The sequence below is a fragment of the Scyliorhinus torazame genome, chromosome 26 (genome assembly GCF_047496885.1).
Source record: "Scyliorhinus torazame isolate Kashiwa2021f chromosome 26, sScyTor2.1, whole genome shotgun sequence".
NCBI classification, from domain to species: domain Eukaryota; kingdom Metazoa; phylum Chordata; class Chondrichthyes; order Carcharhiniformes; family Scyliorhinidae; genus Scyliorhinus; species Scyliorhinus torazame.
Window position 1 is genome coordinate 6,237,494 of NC_092732.1, and position 22,331 is coordinate 6,259,824.

At 47.6% G+C, this 22,331-nt stretch overlaps 1 protein-coding gene across 1 annotated transcript; it reads right to left on the reverse strand.

The window, feature by feature from the left end:
• Positions 1-1,921: 1,921 nt before the first annotated feature.
• LOC140402832 (probable G-protein coupled receptor 139) lies at positions 1,922-20,276 on the reverse strand. The gene is made up of 2 exons (XM_072490453.1): positions 20,029-20,276; positions 1,922-2,823 (listed from the first exon to the last, which is right to left on the reverse strand). The coding sequence occupies exons 1-2, from the start codon at positions 20,201-20,203 to the stop codon at positions 1,922-1,924; spliced, it is 1,077 nt and encodes a 358-aa protein (XP_072346554.1). The 5' UTR covers positions 20,204-20,276.
• Between the last annotated feature and the right edge of the window lie 2,055 nt (positions 20,277-22,331).

Genomic DNA, 22,331 nt, shown 5'->3' on the forward strand with positions numbered 1-22,331 from the left:
CATGACCTCATGGCCCCGAAATTCAATCCCTCTACCAATAAAAACTAACACACCGTACGCCTTCTTAACAACCCTCTCAACCTGGGTGGCAACTTTCAGGGATCTATGTACATGGGCACCGAGAACTCTCTGCTCATCCACACTGCCAAGAATCTTACCATTAGCCCAGTAGTCTTTCTTCCTGTTATTCCTTCCAAAATGAATCACTTTTCTGCATTAAACTCCAGTTGCTACCTCTCAGCCCAGCGCTGCGGCTTATCTATGTCCCTCTGTAACTTGTAACATCCTTCAGCACTGTCCACAACTCCACCGACTTTAGTGTAATCTGCAAATGTACACACCCATCCTTCTACGCCCTCCTCCAGGTCATTTATAAAAATGACAAACTGCAGTGGCCCCAAAACAGATCCTTGTGGTGCACCACTAGTAACTGGACTCCAGTCTGAACATTTCCCATCAACCACCACCCTTTGTCTTCTTCCAGCTATCCAATTTCTGATCCAAACTGCTAAATCACCCTGAATCCCATGCCTCCGTATTTTCTGCAGTAGCCTACCGCGCTGAACCATATCAAACGCTTTACTGAAATCCATATACACCACATCAACTGCTTTACCCTCATCCACCTGTTTGGTCACCTTCTCAAAGAACTCAATAAGGTTTGTGAGGCACGACCTACCCTTCACAAAACCGTGTCGACTACCTCTAATCAAATTATTACTTTCCAGGTGATTATACATTCTATCTCTTATAAACCTTTCCAAGATTTTGCCCACAACAGAAGTAAGGCTCTCTGGTCTATTGTTACAGGGGTTGTCTCTACTCCCCGTCTTGAACAAGGGAACATCATTGGCTATCCTCCAGTATTCTGGCACTCTGTCGCTCATTCCCCCATCCCCCATATATCACGGGCACTGTCGGAGAACTATGTCCCTCAACCCCAACCACACACCCTGTTTATAAGGGACATTGTCGGTGAACTGTGTCCCCCCCCCCCCCCACCCCCCCCCCCCCAACCCCACACACACACACCATTTATCTGGGTTTTTTATTTTTCTTAAAAGGGAAATTTCTCCAATTCACACATTTGGCTATTTGTATATTTTTAACTACATTATAATATTCTTTGTGTGAGCGGAGTTATTTCTCTTGACATATTTTCCATGCTTTGATCCACTCCTCCTCCTGGACGCCGAGGGTTGCTACAGCTGTCAGTGCATTGCCTGATGTTCCTCTCGGTGTCACCTCTTCGACCTGCACCCCCAACTCGGCCTCTGCTCTTTGGCTGGAACATCCAGGTCCCTGAGGACAAGGTGCGGGCGTGGTGTCTCCGCGGTCCCTCCTCTTCCCTCCACCACCGTTAATTTTAATCATGTGGAGATGCCGGCGTTGGACTGGGGTGGGCACAGTAATAAGTCTTACAACACCAGACTAAAGTCCAAAAGGTTTATTTGGAATTACGAACTTTCGGCGTTTAGCTCCTTCATCAGGTGAATCGCCTGAAGTTAGTGATTCCAAATTAACCAGTTGGACTTTAAACTGGTGTTGTAAGACTTCGTGCCGTTAATTTTAAATAAAGAGGAAGAAGCCACTCTTCCGAAATGTGATCATAGTGACTGAAATTCTAAAAAGCACAAACTCCGACCTGGAGATAGTTTTAAAAAACAAAAGAAACACAAAGACACGTCGCCGACGCCGCTTCTACCGTGCGGGCCACGGTTCACGGACAATGCTAACCTGGATACGCAAGATGGTGACCCACCATCTCCCCGGCAATGGAAGATAGTGGTCCACCGTCTCCCCAACAACGCATGATGGCCGCCCACGTTATCCCCTGGCAACCGAAGATGCCCAAAGGCATGCTTAGTGATGTGCAGTGGCCAATGCGAGAAGAGAAATACCGTGTTGGCGGGGTTCCCTCTCAGCATCTAATGAATTGAAGAAATGGAGTGAAGGGGAATTTCAAAACATTCTTCAATTGCTGTCTGAACTGAGTCTGTGTCACGGCGTAAATTGCAGTGTTTGTGCAGCAGCTCAGAAGCTGCAGCATGACGCCCAATTCCATAACAAAATTATGTAAGTGTATAGAATTATACCCGAAATAAAGCATCCGGTACCATATAGAATAAACCATGAACATTGACCACAACAGAATGAAATTGGCTGAGATAATGAACAATAAAATGATGGATTTCCTACGACTCTCCATCTCTGGGTCTCTGGGACGCACCCCACTGCTGTGAGTCCGGAGTCTCCTGCGGGCCCTGCTGCTAACGACAATGTGTCTGACGGTGAAAACATTGAGCAGCAGAATCAGGACAAATGGAACACACGGGGTTAGAATGTTGTGCAGGAAATCGATTGCTCCCCAGACTGGAGAGTAATAAACATAATCTGGCACTAGACAAAACCAGGGAGTGTTCGCCATCCGGTACCCAGTCGAGAACATAAAATACCAGAAAATGTTCTTCAAACAGCTCAGCACAGTCACTATTCCCAGAACCACAGACGTCGTTTTCTTGCTGCAATATTTACTTTTCAGCTTCGGGCAACAAATGGCCACAAATCGATCAAACGTGAAAGTGACGGTGAACCAGACAGAACAGTCAGTGGCTGCAAAAAGCAGGACGGCGTGGATATTACACAAGGGGATGGACCCCAGGAAATCAAATTGTTCCACAAAAACAATGGGAATCTGTCTCAATATCAGGTCCAGAATAATTACCAGTTGATCCGCCATTGCCATGGCCATCAGGTAGCAAGTGACACATTTCGACAGTCCACAATTTCTTTTCTTCAGGATCACAATTGTGATGAGGTTCACTGTGAGGAAAGGGAATAAACAATGGAATTATACATCAGGCGGGGGAATGCATTACCCTTTGATTCAGATAGTGTAAACAAAGGCAAACAAATGCACACACTCACAGACACAGAAACACAAATACACACACTCACAGACACAAAGACACATATACACACACTCACACAGAGTCACAAATACACACACTTACAGACACAAAGACACATATACACACACTCACACAGAGTCACAAATACACACACTTACACACAAAGACACATATACACACACTCACACAGAGTCACAAATACACACACTCACAGACACAAAGACACATATATACACACTCACACAGAGTCACAAATACACACACTTACAGACACAGAGATATACAAGTACATAATCTCACAGAAACAGATAAACAAATACACACAGACAAACAGAGACACAAATAAACACAATGACAGACACAGTGGGACACAAATACACACGCCCAGACTGAGAACACAAATACACAAACTCACAGAGACACAAATACACACATTCAAAGACACAAATACACACACATACACAGAAACACAAATGTACACGCTCATAGTCACAGAGACACAAATGCACACACATGCACACTGAGACACAAGTGCATACACACATACACAGAGATGAAAAAATACGTATAGTCACAGACATCACAGAGACACACATCCAGTCACACACCCACACACACAAATACAGACACACCCACACCCTGGCAAACATACCCAAATAATATAGGCCCAGACACTGACATACTCACACCCACACACTCAGGCCCACACTCCGACACACTGACATCCACTCACATACACACATGTACAATTACAATGACCTGCGCACACGCAAATACACACAGCAACAGGATGACAGCCACATCAGGCAAACCCAACACATATCCATGCATACCCACGCATTGATATGCAACCTGAACTCACCTTCAAACCCACACAAACCCTCAGACACATACACATCCTCACACACACACTTATCCAACACACACCTACACCAAACTCAGACACACAAACACACACACCCAACCACACACACACACAACCATGGCACCCCCCAACACACACACCCACACCCGGAGATCCAAACACTCAGCCATATAAACAACCACTCACATGCAGCCGCAGGCAAACACGCACATGCACACACACACATTGCCCCACACACCTGCAGGCAGACATACACACACAAACAGCGACATACACACCCACACACAACCACACACTCCCCACACACTCACAATCACACGCAACCCATACATTCACCCAATCACACTCACGCACACCGACATGCTCCCATCAACACCTACACATACACATTCATCCACACACCTTCACATCCCCACACACGGGAACAACCACACTGACCCCCACACCCAGCACACATACACACATCCAGTCGTGTGCACACACACAAACATCCACATCTACACAGACACACACACCCACTGACATTCAAATACGCACCCACACGCACACGCCCCGGACGCAAACAGAAACACAACAACAAAACCAAATTCACAAATACGCAGATATACAGGCACACACAACCAAACCCACACTCATCCAACCTCACACCCACAGATGCATCCACGCTCACACTCACCTGCACAAAAAGAGACACAAATATTGACACATCACAAACACACATACCTACACCCACACACCTAGACTTGCACACAGAACACACCAAAACAAATATCCACCGGACACACAAGTTCCCACACACCCACAAACACATTACTAAACTTACTCTCTCACACACACCACACTGACTACACAAACATGTATCCACAGAGTCAGAGAATCGCCAATGCACACACTAACACACAGACGTACATAACTGCACACAACCACACATATGCATACACCCACACCAAACACACCCACACAGGCACCTACCCACACACACTCACAGGCATCCAAGCACCCGTACCCAAACACACATGCATTCAGACATGATAACAACTACACATACACCTACACATCCATTGAAAAACACACACACACACACATACATCCACAGCCACATACACACAAAGAACAAAGAAATGTACAGCACAGGAACAAGCCCTTCGGCCCTCCAAGTCCGTGACGACCATGCTGCCCGACTAAACTACAATCTTCTACACTTCCTGGGTCCGTGTCCCTCTATTCCCATCCTATTCATGTATTTGTCAAGATGCCTCTTAAATGTCACTATCGTCCCTGCTTCCACCACCTCCTCCGGTAGCCAGTTCCAGGCACCCACTACCCTCTGTGTAAAAAACTTGCCTCGTACATCTACTCTAAACCTTGCCCCTCTCACCTTAAACCTATGCCCCCTAGTAATTGACCCCTCTACCCCGGGGAAAAGCCTCTGACTATCCACTCTGTCTATGCCCCTCATAATTTTGTAGACTTCTATCAGGTCACCCCTCAACCTCCTTCGTTCCAGTGAGAACAAACCGAGTTTATTCAAACGCTCCTCATAGCTAATGCACTCCATACCAGGCAACATTCTGGTAAATCTCTTCTGCACCCTCTCTAAAGCCTCCACATATTTCTGGTAGTGTGGCGACCAGAATTGAACACTATACTCCAAGTGTGGCATAACTAAGGTTCTATACAGCTGCAACATGACTTGCCAATTCTTATACTCAATGCCCCGGCCAATGAAGGCAAGCATGCCGTATGCCTTCTTGACTACCATCTCCACCTGTGTTGCCCCTTTCAGTGACCTGTGGACCTGTACTTCTAGATCTCTCTGACTTTCAATACTCTTGAGGGTTTTACCATTCACTGTATATTCCCTACCTGCATTAGACCTTCCAAAATGCATTACCTCACATTTGTCCGGATTAAACTCCATCTGCCATCTCTCCGCCCAAGTCTCCAAACAATCTAAATCCTGCTGTATCATCTGACAGTTCTCATCGCTATCCGCAATTCCACCAACCTTTGTGTGGTCTGCGAACTTACTAATCAGACCAGTTACATTTTCCTCCAAATCATTTCTAGAAACTACAAACAGCAAAGGTCCCAGCACTGATCCCTGTGGATCACCACTGTTCACAGCCCTCCAATTAGAAACGCATCCTTCCATTGCTACTCTCTGCCTTCTATGATCTAGCCAGTTATGTATCCACCTTTCCCCTGATCCCGTGTGACTTCACCTTTTGTACTAGTCTACCTTGAGGAACATTGTCAAAGGCCTTACTGAAGTCCAGATCGACAACATCAACTGCCCTACCTGCATCAATCATCTTAGTGACCTCCTCGAAAAACTCTTATCAAGTTAGTGAGAGACGACCTCCCCTTCACGAAACCATGCTGCCTCTCACTAATACGTTCATTTGCTTCCAAATGGGAGTAGATCCTGTCTCGAAGAATTCTCTCCAGTAATTTCCCTACCACTGAAGTAAGGCTCATCGGCCTGTAGTTCCCTGGATTATCCTTGCTATCCTTCTTAAACAGAGGAACAACATAGGTTGTACTCCAGTCCTCGGGGACATCAACTGAAGTCAGTGAGGATCCAAAGATTTCTGTCAAGGCCTCAGCAATTTCCTCTCCAGCCACCTTCAGTATTCTGGGGTATATCCCATCAGGCCCTGGGACTTATCTACCGTAATATTTTTTAAGACGCCCAACACCTCGTCTTTTTGGATCTCAATGTGACCCAGGCTATCTACACACCCTTCTCCAGACTCAACATCTATCAATTCATTCTCTTTGGTGAATACTGATGCAAAGTATTCATTTAGTACCTCGCCCATTTCATCTGGCTCCACGCATAGATTCCCTTGCCTATCCTTCAGTGGGCCAACCCTTTCCCTGGCTACCCTCTTGCTTTTTATGTACGTGTAAAAAGCCTTGGGACTTTCCTTAACCCTATTTGCCAATAAATTTTCGTGACCCCCTTCTTGCCCTCCTGACTCCTTGCTTAAGTTACTTCCTACTTTCCTTATATTCCACACAGGCTTCGTCTGTTCCGAGCCTTCTAGCCCTGACAAATGCTTCCTTTTTCTTTTTGACGAGGCCACCAATATCTCTCGTTATCCAAGGTTCCCGAAAATTGCCGTATTTATCCTTCTTCCTCACAGGAACATGCCGGTCCTGAATTCCTTTCAACTGACACTTGAAAGCCTCCCACATGTCAGATGTTGATTTGCCCTCAAACATCCGCCCCCAATCTAGGTTCTTCAGTTCCCGCCTAATATTGTTATAATTAGCCTTCCCCCAATTTAGCACTTTCATCCTAGGACCACTCTTATCCTTGTCCACTAGCACTTTAAAACTTACTGACTTGTGGTAACTGTTCCCAAAATGCTCCCCTACTGAAACTTCCACCACCTGGCCAGGCTCATTCCCTAATACCAGGTCCAGTACCTCCCCTTCCCTAGTTGGACTGTCTACATATTGTTTTAAGAAGCCCTCCTGGATGCTCCTGACAAACTCTGCCCCGTTAACGCCCCTGGCACTAAGTGAGACCGAGTCAATATTTGGGAAGTTTAAGTCTCCCATCACCACAACCCTGTTGTTTTTACTCTTTTCCAAAATCTGTCTACCTATCTGCTCCTCTATCTTCCGCTGGCTGTTGGGAGGCCTGTAGTAAACCCCCAACATTGTGACTGCACCCTTCCTATTCCTGATCTCTACCCATATAGCCTCACTGCCCTCTGAGGTGTCCTCCCGTAGTACAGCTGTGATATTCTCCCTAACCAGTAGCGCAACTGCGCCACCCCTTTTACATCCCCCTCTATCCCGCCTGAAACATCTAAATCCTGGAACGTTGAGCTGCCAATCCTGCCCTTCCCTCATCCAGGTCTCTGTAATGGCAACAACATCATAGTTCCAAGTACTATTCCAAGCTCGAAGTTCATCTGCCTTACCCGTAATACTTCTTGCATTAAAACATATGCACTTCAGGCCATAAGACGCTCTGTGTTCAGCAACATCTCCCTGTCTGATCTGCCTCAGAGCCACACTGTCCCTATTCCCTAGTTCTCCCTCAATGCTCTCACCTTCTGACCTATTGCTCCCGTGCCCACCCCCTGCCATACTAGTTTAAACCCTCCTGTGTGACACTCGCAAACCTCGCGGCCAGCATATTTATGCCTCTCCAGATTAGATGGAACCCGTCCTTCTTATATCGGTCACACCTGCCCCGGAAGAGCTCCCAGTGGACCAGATAACGGAAACCCCCCCTCCTACACCAGCTGTTTAGCCACGTGTTTAGCTGCTCTATCTTCCTATTTCTAGCCTCACTGGCACGTGGCACAGGGAGTAATCCCGAAATTACAACCCTAGAGGTCCTGTCTTTTAACTTTCTGCCTAGCTCTCTGAACTCCTGCTGCAGGACCTCATGCCCATTCCTACCTATGTCGTTAATACCAAGATGTACAACGACCTCTGCCTGTTTGCCCTCCCCCTTCAGGATGCTCTCTACCTGTTCGGAGACATCCTGGATCCTGGTACCAGGGAGGCAACATACCATCCTGGAGTCTCTTTCACGTCCACAGAAACGCCTATCTGTGCCCGTGACTATAGAGTCCCCTATTACTATTGCTTTTCTGCGCTTTGACCCACCCTTCTGAACATCAGAGCCAGCAGTGGTGCCACTGCTCTGGCTGCTGCTGGTTTCCCCTGATAGGCTATCCCCCCCCCCCCCCGACAGTATCCAAAGGGGTATTCCTGTTCGAGAGGGGGACAACCACAGGGGATTCCTGCACTGACTGCCTGCCCTTTCTGGTGGTCACCCATTTCTGTACCTGCACCTTGGGGGTGACCACATTTATATAACTGCGATCTATGACGCTTTCCGCCATGCATTTGGGGACGCTTTCCAATTGCTGCTCCAACCATGCAGTCTGTGAGGAGCTCCAATTGGGTGCACTCTCTGCATATGAAGCCATCCGGGACGCTGGAAGCCTCCCGGACCTGCCACATCTCACAGTCAGAGCACTGCACCCCTCTAACTGACATAGCGTCAATTAATTCGTAAATTAAAATTAAAAGTAAAAAAATAATTTAAATTACTGTTAACTATCTGGATAAATTTATCGTACCCAATTATTTTTTTCAATTAAGTGACAATGTATCGTGGCCAATCCACCGACCCTGCACATCTTTGCGTTGTAGAGACGAATCCCACATGGACACGTGGAGAATGTGCAAACTCCACACGGACAGTGACCCGGGGCCGGGATCGAACCCGGGTCAATGGCGCCGTGAGGTTGTCGCGCTAACCACTGCACCAGGGTGCTACCAAACACATGCATACCCACCCACACATACATACACCCACAAACACCCAGACACTGGCACACACACAGAAACACACACACTCCTACTCTCAGACCCACACACAACCACCTACACACAAACATACATACATTCATCCACACACCTACCCACACACAGACTAAATCACACACTTTCCATATGTGCGTGCGCACATCCACAGCAAAACACGCAGACCCACCATACACAGGACCACACTCCTGACCCACATAACTCGCACACATAACTATATACAGAAACACACACAGATTTACTCATCCACCCACAAAAAACCCACATACCTAGGCCCCTACCAACGCACACTCACCCACGAACACAAACACACGCACACATATCAGCTTCCACCCATAACTACACAGAGACACATTCAACCATACACCAATACTCACATACAAAACCATATGCACACCCACGTGCGCACGTGCACACAACCACATCCATCGGCGCACAAACCCACACGAACAGCGACGCCCAAATCCAGATACACCCATAAACACACACATCCAGAAATGCATCAAAACACGGACCCATACCCAGAAAGGAATCCGCCCCGACATACACCCACTCAGATGCACACAACATAAACACTGAAACACACACTACAAAACACACACTCTCACACACTTTTTAAAAATATAAATTTATAGTATCGAATGCATTTTATTCCAAATAAGGGACAACTTAGCATGGCAAATCCTTCTCGCCTGCACATCTTTGGGTTGTGGGGATGAAACCCAGGCAAAGACGGGGAGAATGCGCAAACCCCACCCGGACTCTCACACACCCTTACCCACACATGTATACATACAGCCAAACATTCACACACACACACAACCAAACGCACACTCCAACACGCGCACACACAAACACACACCCATAAAGGCAGATGGAAGAAACACGATGGAAGGAATTTGAGGAAGCTCGGCCGCTGCCCGGGTGAAATGAGGAAAAATGCGGAATGCGTGAACAAACATGGCGAGGTGATCGGGAACATGGAGAAGGCGCTGATGAGTCTCACCAGAAGCTGACATTGCCGAGCTGACGGTGGAAAACAGGACGCTGAATGTTAAAGCGGATAACCTCAAAAACCAAACAGGGAGGCAGACATTCAGAGCCGTGGTCTTTCCGGAGGGGTATAGGGACTGATCACTACGCCATATCTTGCCCGAATATTCTGGAAAATGCTGCAGGAGGATAGTCCCGGGTCCCCGCCGGAATTGGGTAGAGCCCAACGGACTCTTTGCGACAATCCCCGACCGAACGAGCTGCCAGGCGCGATGCTAGTGCAGTGCCATAGTTTCCAGGAGAAAGAGCTGCTCCTGGAATGGGTCAAGAATCATCGGGATAGGAGATGGGAAGATAATCTCGTGTGGATATGCCAGGATGTGGGAGGTCAGCAGGTAAGGAAGCGGGCAGCCTTCAACAAGGACAAGGCCGCCTTGTACAGGAAAGGAGATTGGTTCAGCCCGGTGTACCCGGCCAGGCTGCGGGTCAGTGCCAAGTCAGGTTCAGCCTGGTGTACCCGGCCAGGCTGCGGGTCACTGCCAAGTCAGTTTCAGCCCGGTGTACCCGGCCAGGCTGCGGGTCACTGCCAAGTCAGGTTCAGCCCGGTGTACCCGGCCAGGCTGCGGGTCACTGCCAAGTCAGGTTCAGCCCGGTGTACCCGGCCAGGCTGCGGGTCACTGCCAAGTCAGGTTCAGCCCGGTGTACCCGGCCAGGCTGCGGGTCACTGCCAAGTCAGTTTCAGCCTGGTGTACCCGACCAGGCTGCGGGTCAGTGCCAAGTCAGGTTCAGCATGGTGTATCCGGCCAGACTGCGGGTCACTGCCAAGTCAGGTTCAGCCTGGTGTACCCGGCCAGATTGCGGGTCAGTGCCAAGTCAGTTTCAGCCCGGTGTCCCCGGCCAGGTTGCGTGTCACTGCCAAGTCAGTTTCAGCCCGGTGTACCCGGCCAGGCTGCGGGTCACTGCCAAGTCAGGATCAGCCTACTAGAACATAGAACATAGAACAATACAGCGCAGTACAGGCCCTTCGGCCCACGATGTTGCACCGAAACAAAAGCCATCCAACCTACACTATGCCATTATCATCCATATGTTTATCCAATAAACTTTTAAATGCCCTCAATGTTGGCGAGTTCACCACTGTAGCAGGTAGGGCATTCCACGGCCTCACTACTCTTTGCGTAAAGAACCTACCTCTGACCTCTGTCCTATATCTATTACCCCTTGTTTAAAGTTATGTCCCCTCGTGCCAGCCATATCCATCCGCGGGAGAAGGCTCTCACTGTCCACCCTATCCAACCCCCTGATCATTTTGTATGCCTCTATTAAGTCTCCTCTTAACCTTCTTCTCTCCAACGAAAACAACCTCAAGTCCATCAGCCTTTCCTCATAAGATTTTCCCTCCATACCCGGCAACATCCTGGTAAATCTCCTCTGCACCCGCTCCAAAGCCTCCACGTCCTTCCTATAATGCGGTGACCAGAACTGTACGCAATACTCCAAATGCGGCCGTACCAGATTTCTGTACAGCTGCAACATGACCTCCCGACTCCGGAACTCAATCCCTCTACCAATAAAGGCCAACACTCCATAGGCCTTCTTCACAACCCTATCAACCTGGGTGGCAACTTTCAGGGATCTATGTACATGGACACCTAGATCCCTCTGCTCATCCACACTTTCAAGAACTTTACCATTAGCCAAATATTCCGCATTCCTGTTATTCCTTCCAAAGTGAATCACCTCACACTTCTCTACATTAAACTCCATTTGCCACCTCTCGGCCCAGCTCTGCAGCTTATCTATATCCCTCGGTAATCTGCTACATCCTTCCACACTATCGACAACACCACCGACTTTAGTATCGTCTGCAAAGTGCGAAGGCAGGTTCAGCCTGCTGTACACGGCCAGGCTGCGGGTCACTGCAAAGTCAGGTTCAGCCTGCTGTACCCGGGCAGGCTGCGGGTCACTGCCAAGTTAGTTTCAGCCCGGTGTACCCGGCCAGGCTGCGGGTCACTGCCAAGTCAGTTTCAGCCCAGTGTACCCGGCCAGGCTGCGGGTCACTGCCAAGTCAGTTTCAGCCCGGTGTACCCGGCCAGGCTGCGGGTCAGTGCCAAGTCAGGTTGAGCCTGGTGTACCCGGCCAGGCCGCAGGTCACTGCCAAATCAGGTTCAGCCTGGTGTACCCGGCCAGGCTGCTGGTTACTACTAAGTCAGGTTCAGCCCGGTGTACCCGGCCAGGCTGCGGGTCACTGCCAAGTCAGGTTCAGCCCGGTGTACCCGGCCAGGCTGCGGGTCAGTGCCAAGTCAGGTTCAGCCTGGTGTACCCGGCCAGGCTGCGGGTCACTGCCAAGTCAGTTTCAGCCCGGTGTACCCGGCCAGGCTACTGGTCACTACCAAGTCCGGTTCAGCATGCTGTACCCGGCCAGGCCGCGGTTACTGCCAAGTCAGGTTCAGCCCGGTGTACCCGACCAGGCCGCGGTTACTGCCAAGTCAGGTTCAGCCCGGTGTACCCGACCAGGCCGCAGTTACTGCTAGTCAGGGGACAGCTACTTTGATAGACCGAGGGAGGGGGACACCTTCATCAAGAAGCAAGAATTCGGTTTAAATTGATGATGGTTTGTTTGGTCTATATCTGCTGTAGGTTGGGAGAATATTGGGGAATCCGTTATATAATTGTTGTTTTTTGAGGGTGAAATTCTTCTGATCTTTTTCTGTTTTACTTCTATGGGGATCACGGCGGATTTCTGCTTCACGTCTGGTTTGCATATCGGTGGAGTTAACGTCTACGAAATGTGTTTTTTGTGTCTTTTGTCCTCTAGTTGGCGTTGCATTGTTCTATTCCGCTGGTTTTGTGGGGGTATTGGGATATCCTCGGAGCGAACGATAAAGTTAAATTGTGTTTTACTTCTCTATCAGGTGGTGGGATGTGGTGGGGAAGAGGGGAGAAGGGGGAGGAACTGTCCCACTGACATTAGGATTCAGCTGGTTAGCACCAGCGAGGAGGGTGAGGAGCTGCAGGTATTCAAGCAGTCTCAGGTTGTTCGAGCGTCAGACTGATGTTTGACTTGTCTGTGAGACCCTCTCCCAAATCTCACACAAGCCCCCAGACATTAACAGTGAGGACTTTGCAAGGTCCACAGGGCAGGGTTTGCTGTTGTTATTTCTCGATCTGAGGTCGATGCTCGGTGGTCCATCCAGTTTTATGTATTTGTGACCTCCTAGCACCTCGAAACAACTCAGTAAATTTCGCGGCCATTTCAGAGGACAGTTAAGTTTAAACCACATTGCAGTGATTCTGGAGTTACATGTGGATCAGACCAGGTAAAGACGACAGATTTCCCACCCTCAAGGACATTAGTGAACCAGATATAATGGTTTCATGGTCATCGTTAGACTTTAAAAAAATGAATTTAGTGAACCCAATTCATTTTTTCTAATTAAGTAGCAATTTAACGTGGCCAACCCACCCACCTTTCACATCTTTTGGGTTGTGGGGGTGAGTCCCTCACAGACACGCGCAGAATGTGCAACATCCACATGGACAGTGAGCCGGGGCCGGGATCGAACACTGGTTCTCAACTGGAAAGCAACGGTGCTAACCACTGTGTCACCGTGCCGCCCATCAGTAGCCTTTTGATTCCAGACTTTGTTTCTTATTTAATTCAAATTCCACCAATTGCCGTTGTGGGATTGGAACCTGTGTCCCCAGAGAATTGCCCTTTACCACTGGATTACTAGTTCAGTGATAATACCTCTGTGTGCTTGTAACACCCGGACTGGGAGGATAGAACCCCTCCTCCTCTCTCTTTACAGAGCTTCCGCTCTCTGCATCCTCGCCTCGATTTGCTGGTCATGTTACCGATCCAGATACTCTGTAACTACAGTCCCTAATCCTCGCCCATAGCTGTGTCACCAAATTCCCTCTGCCCTCTGAATGTGTCCAATAGCTCACAGCACAACCTCCTGAAACCCATCCGCGCACCTCCACTGACCATCCAATAACAGAAGTAAGTCAAAAGCCCCGCAGCTGCAAATTATTTCTCTGGATCACTTCTAATAACAGGAAAGGGGGGTCCTCATGCTGGTGATCATATGTTCAGCTGAGAGTGTCCAACACAGGTGCTCAGTGGACTGCCACCGACCAAGTTTCCATCACATGTGTCAGAGCTGCTGAAATCTTTGTCCAACATGGAGCCCCGTACGGGAGACTCCTGGAATTGAAGCGACAGGATTTCATGTTTTCTCAACTCTGTCTGACCAGCACCAGTGACTCAATGGACACAAAATCAAAAGAAGGGAGATATACAGTGGAACAGAAATTCACTTCAAACACATTCCTAAAGACAACACGTTGTGGAGATCTGGGGAAATGGAATGTGACAAATTGGAGAGAGAATGGAACCACAAAAATGGGGAAATTAAAACACAGGGTCTGCTAGATTGATTGAAACAGTTTAGTAGGGTGGCACCCTGGCGCAGTGGTTAGCGCTGCAACCTCACGGTGCCATTGACTCGGGTTCGATTCCGGCCCCGGGTCACTGTCCGTGTGGAGTTTGCACATTCTCCACGTGCCTGTGTGGGATTCGTCTCCACAACCCAAAGATGTGCAGGGTCGGTGGATTGGCCACGATACATTGTCAATTAATTGGAAAAAAATAATTAGGTACTATAAATTTATTTTTTAAAAACGCTCATTGATGTCACAGTCAGAAGTTGCCACACATTACGTACCCACGCCGGATACACCACAGCACGATATCTGTCCAACATGGGGAGATGGACAGGCCACATTGGAAGTGATCAGCTGTGTGGCTACACCATTTATGGATCGAGGTTTTCACAGCACAGGGATAAGAGGGGCTGTATCAGCGAAATCTGGTGTCAGGGAGAGATATGGCGTCGGGTTAGAACATAGAACATAGAAAATACAGCACAGAACAGGCCCTTCGGCCCACGAAGTTGTGCCGAACCTTTGTCCTAGATTAATCATAGATTATCATTGAATTTACAGTGCAGAAGGAGGCCATTCGGCCCTTTGAGTCTGCACCGGCTCTTGGAAAGAGCACCCTACCCAAACTCAACACCTTCACCCAACACCAAGGGCAATTTGGACATTAAGGGCAATTTATCATTGGCCAATTCACCTAACCCGCACATCTTTGGATTGTGGGAGGAAACCGGAGCACCCGGAGGAAACCCACGCAGACACGGGGAGGACGTGCAGGCTCCGCACAGTCAGTGCCCCAAGCCGGAATCGAACCTGGGACCCTGGAGCTGTGAAGCAATTGTGCTATCCACAATGCTACCGTGCTGCCCTTGAGAACAAATAAATCTACACTATATCATTTAACCGGTATCCATGTACCTATCCAATAGCTGCTTGAAGGTCCCTAATGTTTCCGACTCAACTACTTCCACAGGCAGTGCATTCCATGCCCCCACTACTCTCTGGGTAAAGAACCTACCTCTGATATCCCTCCTATATCTTCCACCTTTCACCTTAAATTTATGTCTCCTTGTAATGGTTTGTTCCACCCGGGGAAAAAGTCTCTGACTGTCTACTCTATCTATTCCCCTGATCATCTTATAAACCTCTATCAAGTCGCCCCTCATCCTTCTCCGTTCTAATGAGAAAAGGCCCAGCACCCTCAACCTTTCCTCGTAAGACCTACTCTCCATTCCAGGCAACATCCTGGTAAATGTTCTTTGCAACTTTTCCAAAGCTTCCACATCCTTCCTAAAATGAGGCGACCAGAACTGTACACAGTACTCCAAATGTGGCCTCACCAAAGTTTTGTACAGCTGCATCATCACCTCACGGCTCTTAAATTCAATCCCTCTGTTAATGAACGCGAGCACACCATAGGCCTTCTTCACAGCTCTATCCACTTGAGTGGCAACTTTCAAAGATGTATGAACATAGACCCCAAGATCTCTCTGCTCTTCCACATTGCCAAGAACTCTACCATTAACCCTGTATTCCGCATTCATATTTGTCCTTCCAAAATGGACAACCTCACACTTTTCAGGGTTAAACTCCATCTGCCACTTCTCAGCCCAGCTCTGCATCCTATCTATGTCTCTTTGCAGCCGACAACAGCCCTCCTTACTATCCACAACTCCACCAATCTTCGTATCGTCTGCAAATTTACTGACCCACCCTTCAACTCCCTCATCCAAGTCATTAATGAAAATCACAAACAGCAGAGGACCCAGAACTGATCCCTGCGGTACGCCACTGGTAACTGGGATCCAGGCTGAATATTTGCCATCCACCACCACTCTCTGACTTCTATCGGTTAGCCAGTTCGTTATCCAACTGGCCAAATTTCCCACTATCCCATGCCTCCTTACTTTCTGCATAAGCCTACCATGGGGAACTTTATCAAATGCCTGACTAAAATCCATGTACACTACATCCACTGCTTTACCTTCATCCACATGCTTGGTCACCTCCTCAAAGAATTCAATAAGATTTGTAAGGCAAGACCTACCCCTCACAAATCCGTGCTGACTATCCCTAATCAAGCAGTGTCTTTCCAGATGCTCAGAAATCCTATCCTTCAGTACCCTTTCCATTACTTTGCCTACCACCGAAGTAAGACTAACTGGCCTGTAATTCCCAGGGTTATCCCTAGTCCCTTTTTTGAACAGGGGCACGACATTCGCCACTCTCCAATCCCCTGGTACCACCCCTGTTGACAGTGAGGACGAAAAGATCATTGCCAACGGCTCTGCAATTTCATCTCTTGCTTCCCATAGAATCCTTGGATATATCCCGTCAGGCCCGGGGGACTTGTCTATCCTCAAGTTTTTCAAAATGCCCAACACATCTTCCTTCCTATCAAGTATTTCCTTGAGCTTACCAATCTGTTTCACACTGTCCTCTTCAACAATATCGCCCCTCTCATTTGTAAATACAGAAGAAAAGTACTCGTTCAAGACCTCTCCTATCTCTTCAGACTCAATACACAATCTCCCGCTACTGTCCTTGATCGGACCTACCCTCGCTCTAGTCATTCTCATATTTCTCACATATGTGTAAAAGGCCTTGGGGTTTTCCTTGATCCTACCCGCCAAAGATTGTTCATGCCCTCTCTTAGCTCTCCTAATCCCTTTCTTCAGTTCCCTCCTGGCTATCTTGTATCCCTCCAATGCCCTGTCTGAACCTTGTTTCCTCAGCCTTACATAAGTCACCTTTTTCCTCTTAACAAGACATTCAACCTCTCTTGTCAACCATGACGTTAGGGACGGGGAGATTGTGGAGGTTGTGAGTGTATCAGGCGCTGTAAACGGGAACAAGGACAAACATTTCGGGAAATGGACAGAGAGTGAGGCAATCAGGATAAAAGGACATGGAAGTGTTTGATCAGATGAGTTAGAAAAGAAAGGCGATGCCAGTGCTATGGTGATAGCGGTCAAGGAGCACAAGAACGATGGGTGAAGTGGATTTGGTCAGGGATTGGATATGGACAGCAGAGCTTGAGATGAATTTTGGTTCTGCAGCTTTGTAACTGAGACGCTGCTCAGCAGAGAATTCCAATAAGCGATTCTGGAATTCACATTGAGAGCTGCGGTCAGCAAGAGGATGATATTTTGGAGGTGTCTGTCGACAGCATTAATGATGGAATGTATATGGGGTCAGAAATCTGCTCAGGGTTAAAGGGTAAACAGAGGTGGTAATCAGTGTGGACCAGTGTCCTGTACAGGAATGGAGTCAGGGGTAGGCCACAGAGTCTATGAGTGGGACTGAAGTCATTGTACATGTACCGGGGTCTTTCACAAAAAAGAGAGCCATACATGATGAAAACGGGATCATAATTTTATTGGCTGCATATCGGGCCATGGCAACAACTCCACAAGGAGCCAGAGGAGAGACTGAAATATAAAATCACTCAAACGTTTTGCAGAGTGTTGTTGATGTAAAAGCTGGGTACAGAGACTCAACCGTAATCTAAAGAGAGAGCTAAGCCGAGCAAGGAGGGGACATGAGAAGTATTTGGCAGGTAGGATCAAGGAAAACCCAAAAGCTTTCTATAGGTATGTCAGGAATAAAAGAATGACTAGGGTAAGAGTAGGGCCAGTCAAGGACAGGGATGGGAAGTTGTGTGTGGAGTCTGAAGAGATAGGCGAGATACTAAATGACTTTTTTTCGTTAGTATTCACGCAGGAAAAATATAATGTTGTGGAGGAAAATGCTGAGACCCAGGCTATTAGAATAGATGGCATTGAGGTACGTAGGGAAGAGGTGTTGGCAATTCTGGACAGGCTGAAAATAGATAAGTCCCCGGGGCCTGAAGGGATTTATCCTAGGATTCTCTGGGAAGCCAGGGAAGAGATTGCTGGGCTTTTGGCTTTGATTTTTATGTCATCATTGGCTACAGGAATAGTGCCAGAGGACTGGAGGATAGCAAATGTGGTCCCTTTGTTCAAAAAGGGGAGTAGAGACAACCCCGGCAACTATAGACCGGTGAGCCTCACGTCTGTTGTGGGTAACGTCTTGGATGGGATTATAAGAGACAAGATTTATAATCATCTAGATAGGAATAATATGATCAGGGATAGTCAGCATGGCTTTGTGAAGGGTAGGTCATGCCTCACAAATCTTATCGAGTTCTTTGAGAAGGTGACTGAACAGGTAGACGAGGGTAGAGCAGTTGATGTGGTGTATATGGATTTCAGTAAAGCGTTTGATAAGGCTTCCATGGTAGGCTATTGCAGAAAATACGGAGGCTGGGGATTGAAGTTGATTTAGAGATGTGGATCAGAAATTGGCTAGCTGAAAGAAGACAGAGGGTGGTGGTTGATGGGAAATGTTCAGAATGGAGTTCAGTTACAAGTGGCGTACCACAAGGATCTGTTCTGGGGCCGTTGCTGTTTGTCATTTTTATCAATGACCTAGAGGGTGGGTGAGTAAATTTGCAGACGACACTAAAGTCGGTGGTGTTGTAGACACTGCGGAAGGATGTAGCAGGTTACAGAGGGACATAGATAAGCTGCAGAGCTGGGCTGAGAGGTGGCAAATGGAGTTTAATGTAGAGAAGTGCGAGGTGATTCACTTTGGAAGGAATAACAGGAATGCGGAATATTTGGCCAATGGTAAAGTTCTTGGAAGTGTGGATGAGCAGAGGGATCTAGGTGTCCATGTACATAGATCCCTGAAAGTTGCCACCCAGGTTGATAGGGTTGTGAAGAAGGCCTATGGTGTGTTGGCCTTTATTGGTAGAGGGATTGAGTTCCGGAGTCATGGGGTCATGTTGCAGCTGTACAAAACTCTGGTACGGCCGCATTTGGAGTATTGCGTACAGTTCTGGTCACTGCATTATAGGAAGGACGTGGAAGCTTTGGAGCGGGTGCAGAGGAGATTTACCAGGATGTTGCCTAGTATGGAGGGAAAATCTTATGAGGAAAGGCTGATGGACTTGAGATTGTTTTCGTTGGAGAGAAGAAGGTTAAGAGGAGACTTAATAGAGGCATACAAAATGATCAGGGGGTTAGATAGGGTGGACAGTGAGAGCCTCCTCCCGCGGATGGAAATGGCTAGCACGAGGGGACATAGCTTTAAACTGAGGGGTAATAGATATAGGACAGAGGTCAGAGGTAGGTTCTTTACGCAAAGAGTGGTGAGGCCGTGGAATGCCCTACCTGCAACAGTAGTGAACTCGCCAACATTGAGGGCATTTAAAAGTTTATTGGATAAGCATATGGATGATATTGGCATAGTGTAGGTTACATGGCTTTTGTTTCGGTGCAACATCGTGGGCCGAAGGGCCTGTACTGCGCTGTATCGTTCTATGGTCTATGTTCTATCACCAAACAGGGCAGAGCGAAGGACAAGAACAGTGGTGCAGTTAAACCGAGTTTATAGAATTTATAACTGGATAGAGAGACTTACCAGGGACACCAACAATAGCCAGGATCGGATAGTATCCTGCTTGCATAATCTCGAGTGCATAATAAATCCTGGATGTTAAAATATACTGTCCATGATTAAACCAATAAAGTCCATTGGTTAAACGCCGAACCACAGTTGTAACATTCCAATCAATTGATCTCAGATTCTCACCCATTGCTTTAACGCTACGATTGATTGTTGCCAGATTCTGATCTATCGTTTTAATGTTCCAATCGATTGTTTTTAGATGCTGATCCCTCCTCTCGGTCTATCTGAAGCCGCTGATCTCTTTCAGTGCTGGAGTTGATGCTCCCGCTGACAGTGTGTGAAAACACATTGAAAGGAATCGCTTATTATTAGAAGAGGAAAACCCTCCAGTGACAGAATTAAGCTCAATGCAGCTTCACATTAATCACAGTCACGGAACAAACAGTGTCAGTTTAACCCTTTCAATCCAATACTTTTCATATCAGAATAGAGGAGAATACTCTTCCCGTCTAGAAGGGGTGTATGAGAGTCGGTGAAGCCCCTTCCCTAATCCCATAACACAGTAACCCCACCTAACCTTTTAGACACGAAAGGACCATTGATAACCTGTTCATCTTTGGACTGTGGGCAGTCACTGGAACATCTGGTGGAATCCGACACAGGCACGGGGAGAAAGTGCAGACTCCACACAGGCAGTCACAGGAGGCTGGAATTAAAGCCAGTTGCCTGGCACTGTGAGGCAGCACTGCTAACCACTGTGCTACCGTGACTGAAATCGAGGATGTTGTCAACCATTACATTTATTGAACACTCTGTTATGTACAGCACAAACGTAATAGGAAACTTCACATAGAATTATTTCCAAGTGTGAAGTGCAGTCTAACCTTAGCAATAAGAATCACATACATTGATATGTACAGTACAACCTTAGCAAGAAGCGTCACATAGAACTATCTTTAAGTGTGATGGACAGTATAACCTGAGCAAGAAGATTCACATAGAATTATCCCTATGTGTGATGTGCAGTACAAAATATTTCACATAGAACTATCGCTCAGTGCTATGTACAATATAACCTCAGCAAGAAGCTTCAGATGGAACTATCTCCCAGTGTTATAAACACTAACACAGGTGGGAAGTTTCCAGAAAATGGCAGAATCCTTATGAGCATTGACAGGCAGGGTCACCTGGGCGTACAAGTCCACAGGTCACTGAAAGTGGCAATGTAGTTGGAGAACTTAGTCAAGAAAGCATGCGGCATGCTTGCCTTCAGCTGTCGAGGCACTGGGTATAAATATCGGCAAGTCATGCGGCAGCTCTAGAAACCCCCAGTTTGGCCACACTTGGAATAGTGTTCACTTCTGATCGCCACACTGCTGGAAGAATGTGGAGGCTTTGAAGAGGATGCAGAAGAGAGTTAACAGGAAGCTGCCTGGAATGGAGGGTATTATCTATGAGCAGAGGTTGTAGAACCTTGATTTCTTCTCACTTAAGCGATGGAGTTTGAGGGGTGACCTGATAGAAGTCCACATGATTATGAGGGACATGGGCAGAGTGGATAGTCAGAAGCTTTTTCCCCAGGGTGGAAGAGTCAATTAATAAGAGGCATTCGATTAAGATGCGAGGGGCAAAGTTTAGAGACGATGTGCGAGGAAAGTTTTTTACACAGAGGGGAGTGGGTGTCTGAACTCGCTGCCAGAGGAGGTGGTGGAAGCAGGTACATTAATGGCGTTTAAGGGGCATCTTGACAAATACATGAACAGGATGGGAGTAGAGGACTACGGACCCCGGAAGTGTAGAAGGGTCTAGGTTAGACGGGAAGCATGGTGAGCACAGTACCTGGATTGCCAAAGGGCCTGTACTTTTCTTTGTACTTTACATTATGAAGAGATATGAGCAGTTAGGCCGATACTCTCGAGTTTACAAGAATGAGAGGAGAGCTAATTGAGGTTTTCATGAAATGAAAAAATGGACGCGATCCAATCAAACAAAATAGATTGCATTCTGGGTGGGAATAACTATCCTGTCACTTCGATTAGTTTCCAGTCTGGAACTCACTCCCGGTGATCTGTTATTCTACATATAAACCACCCCGAACCCCTCGATTAGATTCCAGTCTGGAACTCACTCGCGGGTATCTGTTATTCTATACATAAACCACACAGAACCCCTCGATTAGATTCCAGTCTGTAACCCACTCTCGGGTATTTTTTATTACATAGAACATAGAAATACAGTGCAAAAGGACGCCACCGAATCTGCAACGACCCACTTAAGTCCTCACTTCCACCCTAGCATCGTAGCCCAATAATACC

Coding starts and splice junctions, on each gene's coding strand:
- LOC140402832 (XM_072490453.1), bottom strand. CDS start 20,203: ATGGGTGAGAATCTGAGATCAATTGATTGGAATGTTACAACTGTGGTT. Junction 2,824..20,028: donor GGCTATTGTTGGTGTCCCTG/GTAAGTCTCTCT, acceptor CTTTCCTCACAG/TGAACCTCATCACAATTGTG.